Here is a 17,284-nt window from a genome sequence, read left to right as displayed (position 1 = left end):
AAGGGAACTGGCAAAACGTTAATGGCTTGCGATCGTCCGTCTGTCTAGTCATATACTATTCACACAAAATTGGATTACAACTTGTCCTTTGGATTACAGTTTCCATCTCGATGTTTGTGCTGTCCTGTGCCTGTCTGTCTGTCTGTCTGTGTAAATTCATTGAGATTGGATACGTCTTCGTCTGGAGAAAGCTCTCCATCACCTCCTGGCAATTTAGGAACTGGTAGGACAAAACTTTACATTCCTTTCGGAGAGCTGTTCACGAGGTATTGTTTTCACTCATCCATCGTGATCTGCCCCTGCTGCACTGGACTGTGTTTCGGACATTGTCGTTAATGTTAATTGTTAGGTGTTTATTGTTGTTGAACTGCATTACAGTCGTTTTTAAGTATCTGGGGAGGGCCTTTTGCATACATGTTTTTGTTATTTCATGTTCTTATTTTCATTCGATGAATATAATTCATTATTATTTATTGATTCATTGGTCTTTTAACTGCGTCTCTGTGAGTATGTGCGTGGGATTGTCATTCTCTCTAATAGAAAATATACTTAAAAATCAATAACATTAAAATATTCTGGAGAAAAATTAACAGATGTTCACCCTTACAAATGAAGTGTTCTGTTTTGTTGTTTATTCCAGCATGGCATCGTCCTCGATGCGGGGTCGTCACGAACGACGCTATATGTGTACCAGTGGCCTGCCGAGAAGGAGAACAACACGGGTGTGGTGGATCAGACCCTGAGGTGCGACGTCCAAGGTAAAAAACCCTAAATGCAGAATGAATGCAGGCCTGAGGTTATCTTACTGTCCATAGCCATGTCCGTTTGACAAAACTGGGGGACTGAACTGGTATTGTGATTTGGGTGACACTTGACAACTGGGGTTCGAAGGGCTAGCTGTGGTCACTTATTGCTATTTATAAAAATCAGCCACAACATTTATCTCTAAACATAGTGCTTTACAACGTGTCAAAGAAGTAGTGACATGTAAAGCAAAACAAATTACATTTAGATAAGAATAATAAAGAATAAACAGTATACAAACGATAAATAAATATTCACACCTACATTTGAGAGATAGATAATTAAGAAAGGTAGAGGCTTTAAATATAGAATTGTTCTGAATGACAGTCCAACGATTTGGTCAGATGGTCAGGGTGGGCAGAAAAAAACAAAATCTGCAATTGTTCCAGCGAGGGGCCAAAAGACCACCCAGCCCCCATTGGGCATTCTGCTTAACATAATTGTTCTTAAGTCATTCTTTATTGGTTCCTCTTAGGCTCCATTATCTTCGAGGATTCAAAGCAGTGGGTCTCAGGGAAGGTTGGGGTATTCGCTTTCATTCAGACATCACCGGTGGCCACACAGGACTTTGATCAGGTGGTCCACCAAGGAAGGAACCACAAAAGAAAACCGAGAAAAGTAAAGATTAAAAAAGATTGCACGTCCACGGAAGAGAATTATAATTGTATGCATACAGTCATATGAAAAAGTTTGGGCACCCCTCTTAATTCTTTGGATTTTTGTTTCTCATTGGCTGAGCTTTCAAAGTAGAACTTCCTTGTAATATATGACGTGCCTTATGGAAACAGTAGGATTTCAGCAGTGACATTACGTTTATTGGATTAAAATATGCAATATACACCATAACAAAATTAGACAGGTGCATAAATGTGGGCACCCCAACAGAGATATGACATCAATACTTAGTTGAGCCTCCAGACGCTGTCCTCCTATAGCCTGTGATGAGTGTCTGGATTCTGGATGAGGTATTTCTGACTCTTCTTCATACAAAATCTCTCCAGTTCAGTTCAATTTGATGGACAGCCTACTTCAAATCATCCCATAGATTTTCGATGATATTCAAGTCAGGGGACTGTGACGGCCATTCCAGAACTTTGTACTTATCCCTCTGCATGAATGCCTCTGTAGATTTCGAACTGCGTTTTGGGTCATTGTCTGCCTTGTCTGTTGCCTGCGTGACTTCAACTTTGTGACTGATGGTTGAACATTATCCTGAAGAATTTGTTGATATTGGGTTGAATTCATCCAACCCTCGACTTTAACAAGGGCCCCAGTCCCTGAACTAGCCACACAGCCCCACAGCATGATGGAACCACCACCAAATTTGACAGGAGGTAGCAGGTGTTTTTCTTGGAATGTGGTGTTCTTCTTCTGCCATGCAAAGCGCTTTTTGTTCTGACCAAATAACTCAATTTTTGTCTCATCAGTCCAAAGCACTTTGTTCCCAAATGAATCTGGCTAGTCTAAATGAGCATTGAATACAACAAGCGACTCTGTTTGTGGTGTGAGTGCAGAAAGGGCTTCTTTCTCATCACCCCGCCATACAGATGTTCTTTGTGCAAATTGCGCTGAATTGTAGAACGATGTACAGATACACCATCTGCAGTGAGATGTTCTTGCAGGTCTTTGGAGGTGATCTGTGGGTTGTCCCACTGTAACCATTCTCATAATCCTGCTCATATGCCACTCCTGTATTTTTCTTGACCTGCCAGACCTGCTGGTTTGGTTTAACAGCAACTGTGCCTGTGGCCTTCCATTTCCTGATTCCATTCCTTACAGTTGAAACTGACAGTTTAAACCTCTGAGATGGCTTTTTGTAGCCTTCCCCTAAACCAGGAGACTCAACAATCTTTGTTTTCAGATCTTTTGAGAGTTGCTTTGAGGATCCCATGCTGTCTGTCACTCTTCAGAGGAGAGTCAAAGGGAAGGAAGCACAACTTGCGATTGACCACCTTAAATACCTTTGACCACTCATGATTGGACACTCCTGTCTGTGAAGTTCAAGGCTTAATGAACTCATCCAACCAAGTAATCAGCACTGAGCAGTGACAGGCATTCAAATCAGCACAATGACAAGGGGACCCACACTTGTGCACAGCCAGTTTTTCCCATTTGATTTCATTTCAAACAACTAAATACTGCGTCATTAAAAATCTTTGTTCGGAAAACACCGCAGTGCTCAGATGTTCCTAGGAAATGAAAGACACACCACTGTTATAATTTTTGTTGAAAGAAGAGTCAATTATTATGCAGGCTGAGAGGGGTCCCCAAACTTATTCCTATGACTGTATCCTGGGTGTGAAGGGTAGAACTGAACTGAAGGTATGAAAAAGCACATTTGAAGAAAGTGAGATTCTAGAAGTTTCTTAAAATGTTCCACAAATTAGCCTGGCGTATCTCAGTTGGTAAAATATTCCAGATTTATGGTGCATGATAACACCAAAAAGATTGTAAAAAAGTCCTCCTTTAGCCTGAATATTTTTTGAGTCAAAGTTATTTCTTCATGATCGTGGTATTGATTAATCAGCTGCATGAGACTGCTTTCTGAAGTGAAATATATATTACTAATATTTAAAAATAACTATCACGCTCGTACAATTTATAATGGAGTCAATGGGTACCGGGGTCCCATTGTGTAAAAACAGCCTTTTAAAATTACCGAATACTTCATCCACTTTGAAGCAGCGAAGGTTTTCGACTTAAAAAAAGAAAAGCTGCCTTCTGCATTTCAGAGGTATCCTTGTGATAACAGAAGTAAAGCGGACGTAATACATTTTATTCCCAATTCTTGCTAATATTTTCATCAAAGCGAGGATGCGTTTCTCGCTCGCTTGTCTGCTCGCAGCGAAGTCAAAGGTGGAGTTATGACAGCCCACCTTCACCAAGCTCTCTTCTGCAGACAGATGTGCTCTCAGATCACACGATTGCGAAGATTACATTTACATTTATTTGGTTGGCAGATACTTTAATCCAAAGCAACTTACAAAAGAGGTAAACACCCGCTTATTTTTCCAAGCCAACTTTGTGAAGGAAGATGATTAAAATGTAACGTGAGCTAGAAACTAGAAACTGTTCTGTGCTCTAAAATGAAGCCATTTCAAAACACTGGTTGACAGAATACTACCACACCATCGACCTGTTTTACACAAGTTCTGAGAAAATGGACATCCTAAAGTTAGGTGTCAATGGATCCAAGAAATTAGCCTTGTCGGCAGGGGTGGACTGGCCATTATGACATTTGGACAATGCATGCCCAGTGGGCCACGGACTCTGGTCTGGTCATGGGCTGGCCGTTTCACAAAATAAATTGTATGTAATGGTTACTGTTCAACATAAAAATTAATTTTCTAAACTACTAAACATTATCTGTCCAGTACTGCGATTTATATATATATAATATACCATATTACATCATCGAGTTGTTTTAGTTGTCAGTTGTCACAAAACGAGACAAAGACAGAAAAAGGTTTGGGGCAGCCACCCATGTAATTAGGTATCCTGGCTGCAAAGTCGTTTTCTTTTCAAATACCAGCACTGAAGTGCTTACAACAGAGTCCAAAACAAGACTGACACAGAAGGGAAAAGGGAAGGCTTTTAAAGGGGAGACAGGAAGTGAGGTCATAAGGATTGGGCACGTGTTCATCTTTCATTGGATTAGTCCCGGATGTGACATCAGGGGGGCCGGAGCTGGCAAGGTCTGTCTCCATTGGCTCGGTCCCAGAAGTGACGTCCAGAGAGACAGGTGGAACCTCCCGGGTTAGGTCTACAGGGAAGTGAGAAAGAGAGTTAGTGCACTCTGCCACATCCCGGCATGGCTCAGAACTGCCTTCACTCGAGCCCTTTAGCTGCCTCCCATGCGCACGTGTGTGACAAGGCCCCCTCAGCCCAGACCCGCCGGTCGGGCGACCTAACCGAGAGGTCGTGAACCCGAGAGAGCATCAGCGTTGGCATGGAGAGCACCCCGACGATGAACGAGCGAAAACTTGTACGGCTGCAGGTCAAGAAACCACCGGGTGACCCGCGGATTCGACTCCTTGTGCAGGGCCATCCACTGTAGAGGTGCATGGTCCGTGACAAGGGTGAACTCACGGCCCAACAGGTAGTACCTCAGCTGAGTAATCGCCCATTTAATCGCCAGAGCCTCCCTCTCCACCGCTGCATACCTGGTCTCCCGGTCCAACAGTTTCCGCTCAGGAACATGACGGGTGTTCACACCATCGACACTTTGGCTCAGCACGGCTCCCAGGCCTGTGTCCGGCGTCCGCCTGGAGGATGAAAGGCAAAGAAAAGTTAGGTGCCATCAAAATAGGTGCGGACGTAAGGGCCTTCTTCAAGTCACCAAATGCAGTGTCTGTTTTGCAGTCCATACCACAATGTTCGGGCCCTCTTCTTTGTTAAATCAGTCAAGGCGCCGCTTTCTCAAAACCGGGTACAAACCGGCGGTAGTACCCGCTAACCCGAAAGGCTTGGACCTGCCGCTTGGTTCATGGACGGGCCATTTCAGAATGGCATCAATTTTGGAGCACTGTGGCCTTACGGTACCCACCCACCAGGTAGCCTAAATATTTGGCCTCGCTTAATCCAAAGAAACATTTCTTGGGATTAATCCGAGCCCGCCTCACCAAGTGTCCGTAATACCGCTTGGACATGCTGTAGGTGTTCCTTCCATGTGCTGGAATAGATGACCACGCCATCTAGGTAGGCAGCACTGTATGAGTTATGAGGCAAGCACTTTGTCCACCAGACGCTGAAAGGTTGCTGGAGCCCCGTAACCCAAATGGAAGGACACGATACTGCCAGTGTCCGCTAGGGGTACTAAACGCTTTTTCCTTCGGAGTCCGTTAAAGGAACCTGCCAGTACCCTTTGTCATGTCAAGTGTGGTCAGGTATTGAGCCTGTCCAAGCCTCTCGAGGAGGTCGCCCACGCGTGGCATTGGATAGGCATCAAATTGGGAGACTTGGTTGCCGACGGAAGTCATTGCAGAACCTCCAACTCCGCCAGGCTTACCGACGAGCACAATGGGGCTGGACCAGGGACTATAACTTTCCTCAATTACACCTAGTTCCAGCATGCGCTTGATCTCAAGCTCCACTTCAGCCTTTTTTGCCTCGGGAAGACGGTACGGGCGTTCTCGGACAACAACCCCGGGCTCTGTCACAATGTTGTGCTCAATCAGAGAGGTCCTTCCGGGGTGTTCACTGACTACCTCTCAACGGTCCGGATAACTGTTTCCAGCTCCTGCCGCTGCCTGGGTCTCAAGTCTGTGCCAAAGTTAAGGTCGTGTGTGTGAGCGAAGAGTGAGCGGGCTGGCCGGAGGAGGGATCGGGTCCCTGTCCTTCCACGGTTTCAGCAGGTTCACATGATAAACCGCTCCTTTGGCCGACGATTGGGTTGACTCACCAAATAGTCACCAGTCCCTTCCTCTCCTTAACTTCGAGGGGCCCTGCCAGTGGGCAAGCAACTTAGAGTGGGAGGTAGGCACTAGGACCATGACCCGATCTCCGGGTGGAACTCCCAAGAGACGCCGGTTGTAGTAGCGAACCTGTGCTGCTTGAGCCTCCTCCATGTGACTTTTAAGGACAGGCCGAATCTTTCCAAATCTATCGCGTAACTGCGCGATATACTCCAGTATGTTTGTGGAGGGAAGAGCCTCTTCTTCCCAGCCTTCTTTCAAAATATCCAATATGCCCCGAGGTTGTCGCCCATACAGTAGTTCAAAGGGGGAGAACCCCGTGGAGGCTTGTGGGACTTCCCGATAGGCAAAAAGGACGAGGGGGAGGAGCTGATCCCAGTTCCTTCCATCCTCGCTGACCACCTTACGCAGCATTTGCTTGAGAGTTTGATTAAACCTCTCTACTAATCCGCCGGTTTGAGGATGATACACCGAGGTTTTAAATGCTTTATTTTCAGTAATCTGGCAGTCTCCTTGAACGTCTCCGAGGTGAAGGGGTCCCCTGGTCTGTCAAGACTTCTTTGGGGATCCCCGCGCCAATACCCCTAGTAATTCCCGTGCGATGGCTTTAGAGGTAGCTGAGCGCAACGGAACAGCTTCGGGTATCGTAGCATAATCCACGAGGACTAAAATGTACTTGTGTCCTCGGGCTGAGGGCTCTAGAGCTCCCACCAGGTCGCACCCGATTCTGTGGAAGGGAACGCCAATCAAGGGAATAGGAACAAGAGGAGCACGGTCCCTCCTAGGAATCTGTCGCAGTTGACACTCCGGGCAGGAAGCGCAAAAGCGACTAACCTCCTCATTAATTCCTGGCCAGTAAAACCGGAGCTTGATCCGCTCCAGATGTTTTTCGGTGCCCAGGTGGCCACCTAGGAGGTGGGCGTGTGCTAGCTCGCAGACCTGCCGCCGGAAGGTACGCGGCACTAGCAGCAGCCTCGTCTCCTGCCCGCCATGCATTGCTACACGGTAAAGGAGGTCATTATCTAGCACAAAGTAGGGGCCCTGTGGCATCGACTGACTATGTGCGCTGGCCATTGACAAGGACCACTGCATTTTTTACAAACTTCAGGGAGTCGTCATTCCATTGCTCCCTTTGAAAGAAGCCGGCGTCTTTTAAATTGAAACCGCAACACGGAGAGAGGGTCAGCGCCGACCTCAATGGGCGTGGTTTCCTCCCGCCCGCGCGGCGGTGGATGACGGTCAGCCTGCGACGGCCCGGAGTTGCCACGCCAGCCAGGACGGCTGCTTCACTCTCTCTGCCGGCTGATTACACGGCGTGGAGGCAGCTTGAGACGGTTCATCTCCGCCCATAACGAGGCCCAACTTAACCCCGGAGTGGTATGTGTCTCACCGCTTTTAATTCAGACCAGTCCGCCCTAGTATCACGGGTGTGGAGGATCAGGAAGGATTGCCACGGTTACTTTCTGGACTGATCCTCCGTAGCTAATGACACAGCGGCGGTCCTGTACCAGCGGTTTCCCGTGGACACAGGTTATACTGGTCTTGAATTTTAGCCATTGTCGCGTAGCACAAAACGGCGGGCAACAATGGAAATGTTGCTGCCGGAATCGAGCAGAGCGGAAGTTTTAAACCCGCTAACGATCACCACGCCTGTATGCGGGACCGCCAACGGGTTTGTCAGAGCACACCAAGCCCTCCTCCCTCCACCTGCATTCCTCCTCGCCTCCAAGCGGTTTTGCGTGCCAGCGCTGGACCCGATACAAGCTCCGGTTGTACAGGGAGGGGCTAGGTCTTGGGACATACCCGCTGAGTTTGACAGAAGGACGGTTCTGCTCTCCCAGAGTGTGAGGCCGCCTCTGTGTTTCCAGAAGCTCTATGAGCCCTGACATGTTCTTAAACTGCACGCCCCAGACCGGCTGGGTGAAGCCCTGGGGAAGTTTCAGGAGCAGATAGCACGCTACCTGCTCAATTACCTGGTAGGGCTTGTTTTCCAAGGGCCGTAGCCACTGCCATACTTTGCCCATAAGGACCAGGCTTGTTTACTGGTCGGCCTCTCAGGGTCCAACCTCCACTTTGTTATTTTACTCACCTGCCAGTCTGGGGCACCCCTAGGTGGTAAATGGGGCTGTGGTTTCACTGGGGGCAGGCACTCTCCCCAAGAGAGCATACTGAGTCCCTCTTGTCTCCCTCCAGGGCAGCCCAACTCGGTGAGCCCCACCCGCACACTCCCTGGCCTCTCTAGATGGCCTAGTTCTGCGTGCTGGGAGCGGAGCCCGCACCGGGTCTCGCCGAACCACGGGGCACCCTCCCCGCCTGAATACTCGGCCCCGGTACGCTCCCACCTGGGTGTTTTGCAGGTCCTGTCCCCTTCTCTTCTGGGACATCTCCATCCTGCCGGCTACGCCACTGTCACAAAACGAGACAAAGACAGAAAAAGGTTTGGGGCAGCCACCCATGTAATTTGGTATCCTGGCTGCAAGTCTTTTCTTTTCAAATACCAGCACTGAAGTGCTTACAACAGAGTCCAAAACAAGACTGACACAGAAGGGAAAAGGGAAGGCTTTTAAAGGGGAGACAGGAAGTGAGGTCATAAGGATGGGCACGTGTTCATCTTTCATTGGATTAGTCCCGGATGTGACATCAGGGGGGCCGGAGCTGGCAAGGTCTGTCTCCATTGGCTCGGGCCCAGAAGTGACGTCCAGAGAGACAGGTGGAACCTCCCAGGTTAGGTCTACAGGGAAGTGAGAAAGAGAGTTAGTGCACTCTGCCACATCCCGGCATGGCTCAGAACTGCCTTCACTCGAGCCCTTTAGCTGCCTCCCATGCGCATGTGTGTGACACAGTACATAACGTTGCAGCGAAATATTTGGTCAAAACTGCTGTGGAACTGGCCCCGGACACAGACAGACGGACATTGTTTGTTCACCCAACACACTCATTTATTTTATATACATTATTTACAAATCACTTGTGCACACCCAGTGCCTCCAGCACCAATCTCCCAAAGTCCAGGCCCCACAGTCACTAAATGCCTTTCCTTCTGGCCGCCTCCACTCCTCTCTCGAGCTCCGTCCTCTTCCACCCGACTCTTGCTAATGAACGGAGGGAGGCGGCCCCTTTCATCCCAACCCGGATGGGCCTCAGCTGTTTCCCGGCAATCCCCCGCGGACACACCCCCGTGTGGCGGAAGTGCCGGCTGCGCACCCGGAAGCCCTCCGGGTGTCCCCAGTCTTCTTCCCCTCAGCACTTCCGCCACACCAGGGTTCTTCAGGCACCGGGGCTCCGCCTGGCAGTGGCCACGGGTCCCCATGCCCTCTACCCATGGCCCCCAACACAACCAGGGCGGTCGCCCCCTCGTGGTCTGGAGGAGGCACAAGCCTTCCTCCGGTCCGCCTGGGCACCCTGGCTGGGCTCCACACCCAGCCTCATGCGACACTGCCTTTTGCCGATTTCTGTTTCGATACCGCGACATTTCAGTTAGTACATACATTATTGCAATTTATTTTATCTCATATCTAGTATTTCAGTTCTTCTAATAATTAGTTTAGATGATGCATTATGCATTTTATTGTTCTCTGGTTGTCTGCATGAGCGATAATTAGTGGATTTCAGCTGTGATTATTAGTATGATGAAATAAAGTTATAAAGCACAGGATAGGAATTTTTCATATTAGGACAGAGCATTTCAATCATGTGAGGTTTTCATTCTAACCTTGGTTATCATTTATTTCGTTGTAAATGAGCAGCTACTAGCCTACTAGAGTACTGGCACTTGGACATGACATTGACACGTACTCTAATAACGTGTAAGCCGGGTTACTAAATTTTTATTTTTCATTAAATTTTATTTCTAAGTATGTTGTCAAATTTGAAGTTGTGTCTAAACAGCAGTGTACAGATTAAGTCTGGTAACAGTTTAGCTGGAGTTCATATCATAGGCTCATAGCAAAGAGCGAGCCGCGTACTCATCACAATGAATAATGGGGCGGATGGGTCGACCTCGTCACCTCACTTGTTGAAGGATGCCCAGTCTGCTCCTGCTTGTCGGTAGGAAATTGCTTGGTCAGTTTTGAGAAAGGGTGGCACTGTGGCGCAGTGGGTAGCACCGCTGCCTCGCAGTTAGGAGACCCGGGTTCACTTCCCAGGTCCTCCCTGCGTGGAGTTTGCATGTTCTCCCCGTGTCTGCGTGGGTTTCCTCCCACAGTTCAAAGACATGCAGGTTAGGTCTCTAATGTGTGTGTGTGCGTCCTGTGGTGGGTTGGCGTCCTGCCCGGGGTTTGTTTCCTGCCTTGCGCCCTGTGTTGGCTGGGATTGGCTCCAGCAGACCCCCGTGAACCTGTAGTTAGGATAGGTTTTGAGAAAGGTAGAAATCTTGGTAAGCTTAGCGTTTTTCAATTCCTGTTGCAGGCGTGCCTGACGTTTACCAGCACCACTCTTATAATGTTTGCCGGAATCGCTGCTACTGGCCAACATGGCTTCGTATGGTGAGAGTATAAAAAGCGTCAAAATTGTTCAAATATTTGGTGTTTGCCGACTAACGGGACCATAACTTAACAACAGAATTGCTATGATTTACCGTTTATGACTTCAAATTTTGAAAACTGTTGACATCAAATCAAAGTACAAAAGTCACAATTATTTATGATAATAATGTACTTTTATATTATTCATGTGACGTCCTTCAAAACTTCTGTCATTCCACATCTGCTGTGGCACGCCATAGGTCACCAGATTTTGAAATGTGCACTTCTCTGTAAGGCGGACTAGGACGTGTTGTGCCTCCGAGCCTCCGAACTCCCAAAATCTAAATTTGTGTAAACTGTAGGCCTGCCGGATAACGTAATATCATCATGGATTGGATTGAATCTGCCTGGCGATGCTGCAAACGTGTCACTGAAACGGTGAATTAAGAACGCAATGAACTGTGCAAGTGAGTTCAGTTATTCCATTTTTTTTTTTAAATCTACACGGCCCCCCCAAGCTCGTAGGCCCTTGTGGTTTGCACAATCTGTACAATCCATTGCTATGCCACAGGAGCCAATATAGTGACCTGAAGAGAGGAGTGACATGTGCCCATCACAGCTGGTTAAATACAAGGCTGCCTGCTGCATTCTGGACCTTCTGCAGTGGGATGGTGGCACGTGTGGTTACTCCTACCAGAAGTGAGTTGCAGTAGTCCAGATGTGACAAGACCAAACCCTGTGCCAGAATGTGTGCTGCACGATTTGTCAGATAAGGTCTGATCATGTTAATGTTGTACAGCTTGAACCTGCATGATCAAGAAATAGTAGAAATGTGGTAAGGAAAAGAGACCTGCTCCCCACCCCAAGGTTGCGTACTGACTTGGTAGGTGTTAGCAACAATGAGCCAAGCTGTACAGGGATGGGGAGGCGAATAGACCGGCTGGCTGGGGTCACAAGAAGCTCAGATTTTGCCAGGTTGAGTTGGAGATGGTGGTCCTTCATCCAGGTTGGGATAACAATAAGATATGCAGAGACTCGAGATGATACTATATTTTCCTCCTGAGGGAACAACAGGTACAGCTGTGTGTCATCCACATAGCACTGATAAGAAAAACCATGAGATTGGATGATGGAGCCCATTGAGGTGGTATACAGAGAGAAAAATATAGGACCCAGCACTGATCCTTGGGGGCTCCCCTGTGCATGTCTTGTGTGCCTTTGACAACTCATCACCAGGACATGCCGTAGGACTCAAAACATCTGAGAGCAGTACCAGCGATGCCAAGATCAGAGAGGGTGACGAGAAGAAAGAGAGATCTAGCAGGATCAGGACTGATGTTATATTAGTAGCTCTAGCAAGTCCTAGCTGGTCGGCCACAGTTGGTAGAGCCGTCTCAGTCGACTTGTTCCTCTTGAATCTTGATACCAACCAGTCCGGCAATCCATTCTGTACAACGAAGAAAGAGACCTGATTAGAAATGGAAAGGAAAGGAAAGAGACAGGCCTGTAGTTGTTAACTTGGGATGAGTCAAGTGTTGGCTTTTTGAGAAGTGGGGTTATCAGAGCGTGTTTGAAGATGGTAGGAAGTGTGCCTGAGCTGAGTGAGGTGTTAGCGAGGTGCGTAATTGAAGGAATGAGTGAGGGGGAGATGGCCTGAAGGAGATGTGAAGGGATAGGGTCAAGTGGACAGGTAGTGGGGTGATTGGAGAGAGGCTGAAAACGTCAGTGTTGTTATTTTACAAGGTGTGATTCACTGCGAGTAACAGCGTTATAGTCAACAGTGGACAAAAGAGTTTCTTTGTACTCCGACTGAAATATTCGGTTGCCTAGGGTGGTAAAATTTCAAACCATCCAGACCCACAAACAGGTTGGACTCAATGTGGCTGTGCTATTATATTGTTGTAAATCATTTTCATAAATTAGTGATGATTGGTCTTAACGTCTGATGATGTACAGTATCCAGAAATAGCACAAACAACAACAATATTCATAAAAATCAGAAGTGGTCTCCCCTCGACTTTCTCATCTACTCAGATATGGGGATGGATATTGGAAGAGTTAACTGCAAGACAAGGATTATATTTTTATATTATGTACATTAAAGAACCATGAACAGCAAATCAAATCAAATTAATAATATATTGAGAAATTATTATAAAAGTAAAGTTGAATAAATCGGACTCTGCTGCTTCATGAATAAAAGGTAAAGTATCACTTCCAGTTAGTGGAAATTGCCCAAAAGTTGATAGAAATCTGCGTTTTGTACCTGATATTTGTATGCAAAATTTGGTTGACCAAAGTGAAAGTGTACTCAAGTTATCCTGTTTATACACACTGTAATAAGAAAAATAACGCTTCCACATAGGAAAAGAGTTGGGGACTGTCTCCGTATAATGTCTAATGAACAAAAGAAGGGCGGAGTGGTGGCTCTGAGGTTAAGGATCTGTGCTGGTATCCCGAAAGTTGCAGGTTCGAATCCCTGTCACTACTAAAAGAGATCCTACTCTGCTGGGCCTCTTAAACTTCAATTGCTCGAGGGGCGCCGTGCAATGGCTGACCCTGTGCTCTGACCCGAAGGGGTATGAGAAAACTAACAAATTCCTAATACGAGAAATTGTATAAGGCAAAATAAAGAACAAAAATGTGGGTGATCAAATACTCTTTACAGCAGATGACAAATATGGATTACAATGATGGCGTTTATATACTGTAACAAAATGGCGGATGGAAACGATGTGGCAGGAGATGACTGGCAGACAGATACTACGTCATCAAAAGGAACCCGGAAGTGATGTAGTGGAAGTGATGTCATCTTCTGGAGACCGGACGTGACGTCATTGAGATGGAGCCGGAAGTGACATCATCAGAGGAAGCTAGAGATGGAAGTGACAATCGGCGGCCATCTTTGGAACTTTTCTTCTTTTTGTCTGACGAAAAAGAAAGAGAGGTGTTAGTACCGCAAATCCATCGCGATATTTCACTCACCTCAGGGCTTGTTGACTACCTCCTAAGCACACGTGTGTGACAATACACACACACAGACAGACACACACACACCAAAAATGGTATTTTCGGACTCAGGGAGGTCTAAATCGTCAAAACTCAGCAAAATCTCGAAATCTAATTTGATGGAGGATTACGATACTCTCCCTATTCTCTGTATATGAGAAAGTAATAATAACAGCAATCCTCAGACTGTAGCATAAAAAACAGCATTTGTAAACCACTGGGTCTTGATTTGCTTCTGTGTGTAATTGCAGTGGGTCACAGCGGGTCAAAAAGTGGGCCACCACTCCGACATTCGTCTTCATACCCTCGCCCCCCTGTTGCTTTGATGATTGCGCTTGATTCACTAATTGGGATCCCACCCATTTTGACCATCACACTTGAATCACCAGAGGGGACCCTTAAACGTCCTCTTTAGTGGAGACACTTAAATGGGAAGAAGTGAATCGTGACATAGATGAGAACCACTGGCATAGAAAACACAGACAGGGCAGATCAAACTACAGTAAGCCATCAAAATGGCAGCAGTACTGCAGAGCTTGAAGGCATTGCTACCAGCTGATTTAATTCAAGCTACAATTATCTGTTGCAATTCAAGGAGGAACAGGGGAAATGCAACAATCCATGAATACATTTTGAGTCGATGATTATCAAGTGTTTTAAGTTTATTGCAAAAAGTTGTGAGAAACGTGAGCTAGAATGTTCGCTGTGTGAGCAAATCACGTGTGTGAGGCTCAGACAAAGATGTGAGGCGTTGAGAACTTCTTTAGTGAACTGTAACTTTTTAGTAAATTTAAAATTTTCACCTTCTCAGGGGATGCATGGGTGTCCCCCTTCCACCCATGGGACCATTCAGTCTCCCCATTCCTAATTATTAAACAAATAAAAGAATTTAGGCCTGCATTCGTTTCTGAGCTTTTGGATCAATCAAAATGTTTACCAAAGCAAAGAAATATGAAATAAAGTAAGAGAAACACTGTCAAGCTGGTAACATATTGTCATTCTGCAGGTCCTGGCATCTCTAGCTTGGGGATTGACGCCAATGTGGATTTCCAGATGTGGCATTCCATGGCAGACTGCATTAACAAGAGTAAAGATGTCATACCGCCCACCCAGTACAACACCACCCCCATCTACCTGGGGGCCACTGCGGGCATGAGGCTCCTGAGGTAATTCTGAGAGTTGAAACTTGTGGTCGATGCCACCCTGGCTGAGTGTGTTGTGGTTTTCACTTTAAATTTGTACCAGGGTGTAAATGGGCAGGGGGAGGGGTGGTGGCATCAGAAACTTTAAGGCTGCTTTAAAGAACACAAAGTTGACTGCCAAGGCTGAAGTGCTCTCTGTGTGGAGCTGCCATGGTCTCCCTGTGTTCTTATTAGTGTCAGTTCAATGGCCGGCAGTCAATGTGTGGTGTCCTATATGTGTGCTTCCACTGAAGAAGTGCCATCCCCTGATACCCCAACCTTAATAAGTAGGCCACACAATGGAAGAACATAAGAAATTTGACAAACGAGAGGAGAACATTCAGACTTATTGGTTTAGCTAATAGCACAGCTGTTCAAGAGTAGAAGAGTGAACTGATGTGTCGATCAATGAGTGGCTGGGTAAAGAGACAGGTGGTCGAATGAATGAATGTACAGAATGGAAGATAGGCGAATGAATGTGTGAGGGGGAATGAAGGAAAGAAAGAATGAATGAATGGAGATCTGGATGGATGGTGTTGTGAAGAATGGACTCGCTCTAACCTCAAAGTCTACACACAGAGTCCCGAGATGAGCAAGCAGGATAGACTTTATTGTAAAGCTGTCTCAGTTCAATGAAGTGAGCGCCCTTTGTTGGGTGAATCTTACATTTATTACAGTTCTTATCAAGTATCTCTTTTGAACTTGAACATTCTGTGTCTCCATTATTCCTAAAACTAAAACTAAAACCATCCACCCCTCGGAGTGACCACCTCTCTATGTGCACAAAGTCACTTCTCACATTCCTGACCTAAGGCTGGTATATACTGTAAGGGTGATTCTCCATACATTAAGAAAAGTAAAAAAAAAAAAAATACAGTCGACCCCCGAAATTGGTGGGGGTTATGTTACTAAGGCACCCACAAATTGTGAAAATTCACAAATTTTGGATTTGGTCAAACAAATTCCTATTTTTATAGCTTAAACCCTAAATATGCCCCCAAAACACTTTTTAATTTTATTTCAAACTCAGCTTAATACATCCATCCATTATCCAACCCGCTATATCCTAACAACAGGGTCACGGGGGTCTGCTGGAGCCAATCCCAGCCAACACAGGGTGCAAGGCAGGAAACAAACCACGGGCAAGGTGCCAGCCCACCACAGGGCGCGCGCACACACACACACCAAACACACACTAGGGGCAATTTAGGATCACCAATGCACCTAAGCTGCATGTCTTTGAACTGTGGGAGGAAACCAGAGTGCCCGGAGGAAACCCACGCAGACACGGGGAGAACATGCAAACTCCACGCAGGGAGGACCCGGGAAGCGAACCCAGGTCTCCTTACTGCGCGGCAGCAACGCTACCCACTGCGCCACTGTGCTGCCCCTGCTTAATACATTACAATAACAAAAAGAATGTAATGGTAAACCCGTATACTGTACAGTACTGTACTGCTATGTCTCCTGAAGTGCTAGAATGTAAAATGCCGATGTTACCCCTATATGTACTGTAATTCATGCAAGCGCGTTTTCTTTGGTATGCATTGTAAATTTAATTAATAATTGAATTTAATTTAATAAAAATACAGTAAAATGTACGGGTACTCACCAATAATGAATGATATTGATTGAACATGATGATAAACTAGCTGTGCAGTACGATGTTGAAGATAATGACTGCACAGCAAGCAGAGGATTTACAGCTCTTCGGGTGGCGGTTCTTCTTCAGGTGCTTCAGGAGGAGTTGTATCTTCTGTCGGGTCTTCTTCTGGTGGGGTTTCCTGCTGGCTTTTCTTGACAGGTTTGAGGAACATTGTGATGGGAAGTTGCTGCTGTTGTTTATTCATGGTGGCGAGGAGGGTTTTATGTCTGAATGGCAGCATCGATGCCATTATTAACTTTGAGAGACCGAACCATATATGGATCCCATGCTTAGGTTCATTGCCAGAAGCCATAAAAGGTGCAGGGTGTTTGGGTTGACGAAAAACACAAGAACACTCAGAGAAACGAAAAACACAAGAACACTCAGAGAAACACTCGAGAGAGCTACACGTGGTAAACTGTTAGGATGCAGGAATGCTGATCTGCATCTGCTGAAGATGCACCATAGGGTAGCAGCCAATCAGCAACAAGGAGAAATGAATAACACCCTCGGATTGGCTACTTTCAAACCTCCCACCAGGGGTACAGTATTTAACCATCCCAAGCCATGTTTTCCTCTACAGTTGCTTTGTGTTCTCTCTACAGTACTAAAAAATGTACACAGTATTATATTTTATATGGAAATGAAGCAGAATTTATGTTAATATTTATGTTACAAAATTAGTAAATTATATTGTTCTTAATAATTAATTATATATTGCCACAAAAAAAAATTGCAGAGGATATTTGGGAACAATTATTAGTTAGG

General features: G+C 46.3%; 1 protein-coding gene across 1 annotated transcript in view; it reads left to right on the top strand.

Moving 5' to 3' along the window:
• entpd3 (ectonucleoside triphosphate diphosphohydrolase 3) overlaps positions 1 to 17,284 on the top strand; it is a 51,306-nt gene that overhangs the window by 9,099 nt on the left and 24,923 nt on the right. The window contains exons 3-4 of the mRNA XM_039737478.1: positions 641 to 758; positions 14,697 to 14,856. Coding sequence (XP_039593412.1) covers positions 641 to 758; positions 14,697 to 14,856 — 278 coding nt within the window. The remainder of the gene's footprint in view (positions 1 to 640; positions 759 to 14,696; positions 14,857 to 17,284) is intronic.

The sequence above is a fragment of the Polypterus senegalus genome, chromosome 15, assembly GCF_016835505.1.
Source record: "Polypterus senegalus isolate Bchr_013 chromosome 15, ASM1683550v1, whole genome shotgun sequence".
Taxonomy (NCBI): Eukaryota; Metazoa; Chordata; class Cladistia; order Polypteriformes; family Polypteridae; genus Polypterus; species Polypterus senegalus.
Note: the sequence above shows the minus strand (reverse complement) of the source record. Positions and strands in the feature narration are given on the sequence as shown.